The sequence below is a fragment of the Papilio xuthus genome, unplaced genomic scaffold, assembly GCF_000836235.2.
Source record: "Papilio xuthus unplaced genomic scaffold, Pxut_1.1 DF828142.1, whole genome shotgun sequence".
Classification (NCBI taxonomy): Eukaryota; Metazoa; Arthropoda; class Insecta; order Lepidoptera; family Papilionidae; genus Papilio; species Papilio xuthus.
The window spans coordinates 2082904-2088903 of record NW_013530507.1 but is presented as its reverse complement, the minus strand read 5'-3'; the positions used below and the strand labels follow the sequence as shown (position 1 = coordinate 2088903).

Below are 6000 nucleotides of genomic sequence, written 5' to 3'. Positions count from 1 at the left end.
TGTTGTTATGTTTCTCATGCCATATGGTAACATGCAATAAAACTACAACTTTAATGTTTTATCACCAGAAGTCTTCGAACATCTTATCTTTCTTGAAGTGTAATGTTTTTCTTATTGGAATGTACATTGATGTTGTTTTAGAATTTGCCGATGACACAATTGATGAAATTATTTCTAGATATTTACCGTTGGCCTTATCTAATAGCTCGTTTCTCCAGCTCCTATAATTTATTAGTGTTAAAGTTTATTGTTTTACAAAACTCTTGTCTAAAATGATTTAAGGTGTCTATAAACTCACTTTCATTGTTACAGGAAACTAGTTCGATTTATGGGTTAGTGATTTTGAACTGTATATTTACGAATCGAAGGCGGTTCGTAAATAGACCGAGACTTTTATAACTTTAGTGGGCCACGTGTTGAAAAATCCTTAACGCTTGGCTTTCGTTTCAGGTGGCAGTATTAATTGAGAATGGCGCCGGGAGCGAGGAAATAGTGCGTGGCGGCTGGCGGCGCTGGGGCGGCGCGATGGGCCGGGGGCGCGCGTAGCCAGCATGGAGGAGGACGAGCGGCGGCTGTCATTCGGGCCGCCAGCGCCGCTGCACTCGCCCGGCGAGGAGATCGACGGCTCGCGGCTGCTCGGCGAGATCGTGCGCACACTCGAGGCCACCAACCCGGAGGCGGCCGCCCCGCTGGCGGCCTCGCAGTCGCGCGATGAGCTCGCGGAGGTGGCGCAGCGGCCGCGACGGGACGAGCTACGCATCCCGCTGGACGTGACGTTCGCGGAGCCGACGAGTCGCGAGGGGCGTGACGGGCGCGACGCGCGGGACGGGCGCGAGGAGCCGCGCGCGCTGGTCACGCCGTTCACGCGCGAGTCGGCACGGCGCGCGGGCTCCCGCGGCGCGCAGCTGGTGCGCGAGTTTGGTTTCATGCCGCGTCGCCGGCTCAGCGTGGAGGATGGCGCGCGGCTGCCGCGCAAGTACGAGCCCTTCCCGCCCAACCTCTACGGACGACCGCTCGAGGAGATTGACAATTTTATTTATGACGAGGTGAGTGAGTGAAACAACTTTTAGAAAATTCCCAAATCTATACGTTTTATAACTCTCTCCTTTTGTAGAGATTTAAATTATTCTTCGTCTACAAAGTTAAAATATTTACTTTAAAAGTTATTTAATGAAGATTATTTGAACAGTAAACCGTTAATTATTTATTCCACTTTCATAAGAGGAACAAGTTTTCAGATTTACTTAATTAAAGTTTTAGGGGAGATATAAAATAAGACTTGCTTTTATTGCGTGCCTTTTTATCAATTAAGTGAAGTAATAAGGTTTAGTTTGAAATATATTTGTAAACCTATATATTTGTAAACTGATTGTATTATTAAAAAGCTCGCAAAAAATTTAATACTATTGTGTCGCACTCAAAAGCTAGAGCGGAATTATCACAAAAGTTAAACACAACTGCACATGTCGGCGCGACACAGCTGCAAATCCTGAATTTAATATTCACTTGCAATTTAGCAGTTTTGTAGTTCAGCTATTTGTTTCAACACTTTATATGAAGTTGTTATTCGAAATAGTTAAAACCAGAGTACTTTATATTGAAAAAAATATCATAGTTTATTTTTTATACAAACGAAAGCTTAACGGTTTCCATTGATCGGCAAATGTCGTCAAACTCACAATGGACGATTAACAATCATATTAAAAGCATATGTGGTTAACAGAAACTTGGCTAATTTTACTGCTTTTAGCTGTGTAAAAAATGTCATTTCGTCTAAGAAATTCTAATGCAAGTAGGTATTGTTGCATATAAAAACTGCTATACCAAAATTATAAAAACAATGTGTTCGGTTATAACAGTATGGATAAAAAATCTTCGAATACTGTCTTCTTTTTTTTTTCTTAGGTGACAATGAGAATATCATATGATCTTCAATAAAAAGGGAACAGAAATTTTTATTATCTTACTTTAACTTCCGCCATTTTATCCACCCTTTATATTGAATTCGGGTAGTAAAAAATGATCACCGACTATTTTCTCTAGTGACAAAATATCGTGGTTCGTATATTTGTTACGTAACGTATTATACACGGTGTCTTATAAAACTAAAATGGATTGTTTCCATGATTTTACATTTTACAGGCCAAAAATAAAAAGAGAATTATAAACAAAAAATATTTAACGTTTGTTACATTTTTTTGTTAAGTAATAAAATACAGTCGTACATTGATAAGTGAGAGTCCAAGAGATCGCGTCATTTTTCTCGCTCGTAGAGTTATCTATCTAACGCGAGTTTCTCGCTTACAGATGTCGTCCGTCGGTACCGGACAATGACTCTCGCTAATAGAGGTTTCTCGCTTATCGATATAAAACGATGTTTCTAAACATCAAGTAAGATTAACTTATAATTATTTAAATAGTACAAAGATTAACTTTATTGTCATCAACAAAACCAATAGTCAGCAGTTTAATTTAACAAAGACAGTGAATGATGACGCAGTTTCCACATTCACCTGTAAAATGCATCCGCAATTACTCTGCAGTGAATGTGAATGCTTCATTTTGCATTTAAAATCCATATAATCACTACGTTATATATCTTACGTAAGTTATATTTAGAAAAGAAATACTATAATTATATTTAATATGCTTCATTTTTTAAACATGCTGTAGTGATAATTAATACTTATTTTTTTGTCTCTTTCTTGCCTTGGAACATACTTTATATGATTTTAATGAATCAAGATGAAATAGATGCGAATTATAAAATGCTTACAGGGTGTTCTAAAAATAAACAATCAAGCACTACATCACTAGTCGGATTTTCTAAAACTAGAGTGTATATTGCAATCACGCCAAGTGCTACAATAGTATTATTTTTGACAGTATCAATATTACCTCACGTGTCACATGTTGTTTGATACCGTCGCTCAGTATGTGTGAGCACCCTCTATCATAAATGTTTATTTTTGTTGATTGGTTGACTCCATAGATAGCCTTATAGAAGTATTCGTCGCTTTTTAAGCTTAAATTTTTAGATATTGTGCATGTAGACATCAATGTAACTTCATCTGGAATTTATCTATCGTAAATCGTACTATTATTTGGGACAGATTAATCCTGTTGCTTTTGTCACTTCTTCGATATTTAAAAAGTTACACCCGAGCCTCACACAACGGCAAGTAAAAGTCGGTTCATTTCCATTTGTAAAGAGCACAGATGACGAATTATGTATACGTTGAAAACAGCAGCACGGCAGCCAAAATGCATTTATTCCGTTGTTAAAATACTTTTAAAACTATAAATTTATTTACAAAATAAAATTCCATTAACTCTATTTACAATATTTCGTTGATAACACTTCGATTACCCGAGCTTTTTTCATAATTAAAAAGGCAAAGGTTCTTAGAAAAGTACGCCACATTTTTGGCAGAATGTTTAATTTTTCATTTAAATCAATAAAGAATTAACTTCATTTATATGGTCAATAGTTTACTCCTATATGTTTTATAATACTTAAAACATATTCGAACGAAACTTCAAATGTTAAAATGAGAAGAGTCATTTAATAGAGGTATTGGTATTCAAGAGGCAGTTCAGCTTTGAGTTGAACGCGATCCTAACGGCTACGACTGCTGAGTAGACTTGTAGTAAACAGTATTGGAATCATTCCAAAACTTGTAATCTCATGAATGTAAGACGTTCTTAAAAGAATTTTAATATTATTTATTCGTCTGTTGAATTAAATAATAAAAAAACATAATGAAATATGTACGCGAACGTATTTTTGTGGTGTGGGTATTATGTAACGACTCCAAAATTAAAAAATGGCTGTTTTCCTAGAACAAATAGATTTACAGATAACTGCATACAAACATTTTTTAAAACAACATACGATTGTTTAAGCGATCGTTTACGTGTGGTGATTAATCCTCGTTGCTATTTTCAATCGCTTTTTAAATAAATAACATCGTTGAAAGATCGAATTTCGCGTACGTTAAACAAGTCTCTCTCGTAAATTCGGTATATTTAGGTACGGGATGGAAACGCATTATACGTCGGCTTAACGACCCGAAATGGAATTCTACTCGGGCACAGTTTACGATACCATTATGTCACTTCGGATTGATTTATACGAATTATAAACATGAATGAGTACTCATCTTTATATCGCTGACTCAAAAAAAAAAACTGAAAAGTCTAACTCAATTATTAATTTTGTATATATAATCTTTAAGTTAAGAAACTAGATTTTTAACATATGTTCCTCAAAGTATTGTAACTCTAGTTAGTTTTATTATAAGACATAATATTGTATGATAACTACTAGCTAGCGCGGAATTAAAAAAATAATTAGTAGCCTATGTGTTTTTCCAGGCTATGTTCTATATCTATTCCAAATTTCAGTGAGACCTGTTGAGCCGTTCCCGAGATATCTTCAAACATTTATTCATCCATCCATACAAACATTGGCATTTATAATATTAGTATAGTATCAAGAAAAACATTTCATGTTTAATGCATGAAGTAATACAATTATGCATAAAACTATAGTTAGTTAAAATAGAATGTAAAAAAGCAATTGCAAGACCATCTCTGTAATCATTTTAAATAAAACACATTTGATTTATGACACAGTTAATATTAGTAGTGTGTATTTAGAAACAATGTAATATATGGTGCATAACGGGAATGTAATATTCAAACTTAATGCCTGCTCGTGATTAGCCCGCAGCTAACCACGCGTGTCTACGCATGTCAGTCAGTTAAGCATTGCGGATGAAGTAAAGCAAGCGTAGGGCTGTGCTCCGTCAATTAAATTGTTTTATGCGCAGCGTCTCGTGCAAAATTGCTCCTATAAAGTTTGGATAGTACTGTACCGCCGTGCTAATTATTGTTTGAGTTCGTTCTTTCGTGTTATAGTTTAGTGGCGCGCTCGAGCGTGATAGTCGGGTGTTGATGGAAAATGAAACACAAGTCGGTCAGGGACGACATTCGGTATTTACAAGCTGTATATTTTTTAATGCTTTGATACAGTAATTACTTATTTTTGCACTCAAAAGATGGTTTATACATAAATGAACAAAGCTAAAGTTGTTAATTAAAAAATTAAAATGTCAGAGTGAGTGTATGACCTGTACGATCCGTGGAAAAAACGACTTTTTTTATAAGATTAGGGGGCAAACGAGCAGCGGGAACACCGAGGTTCATCGACGCCCATGGACATGCTCGATTAGAGGAACCGCAGATGCGTTGCCCGCCTTTGAGATGGTGATACGCTCGCTTCTTGAAGGACCCTAACTCGTAGCGGTTTGGAAATACCGCCGAGGTTAGACTATTCCATAACGCGGCTGTGCGAGGTAGACAATTCCGCGAAAACCGCATGGTTGTGGATTGCCAGCCATCGAGATGGTGTGGATGGAACAAATTTCTTGTTGTTGTTGATTGGTTGTTTAATTATGTTTTAAGCAATGCTAGGTTGTTACTTAACATCATTTTTTTCTCAATATTATTTCAATAATTAAAAAAATATAATTCGACCTCTGTTTGCTTTTCGTCTTTTAAAATCTCAGTACTCTCTCACTAATAAGGCTTTTGATTCGATGTTGTTTTTTGTTTGATGTCGTCAGTCGTCAGTCCAACCTTGGAAAGAAGATCGAATTGTTGAAAGACCTGATTTGGAACGATGCCAAGTCAATTAACGTCATTAAAATGTAGACCTGTTTGTTTATTTTAATAAATCGAAATAAATAGGTATATAAAGCTATGAAGATAACGCTGTCATCAAATATAACTGAGTAAACAGAACAGTGAAGAATAAATGGCTTTACAGACAAATGACAAAAATACAAAATGCTAGGGACATTTAGGTACTATATGTAATCCGCAAAACGAACATATACAGACCATATATCCAAGAGCATGCTGTAATGTAGATATAGACGACAAGAGCATATTATTTCTGACCTCTATACCACAGAATTATGACAAAATTTCTTG

At 36.2% G+C, this 6000-nt stretch overlaps 1 protein-coding gene across 1 annotated transcript in view; it reads left to right on the top strand.

Moving 5' to 3' along the window:
* The first annotated feature begins 551 nt into the window (after positions 1–551).
* SC1 (voltage-dependent cation channel SC1) overlaps positions 552–6000 on the top strand; it is a 38049-nt gene continuing 32600 nt past the window's right edge. Inside the window, exon 1 of the mRNA XM_013307705.1 lies at positions 552–1046. Coding sequence (XP_013163159.1) covers positions 552–1046 — 495 coding nt within the window. The remainder of the gene's footprint in view (positions 1047–6000) is intronic.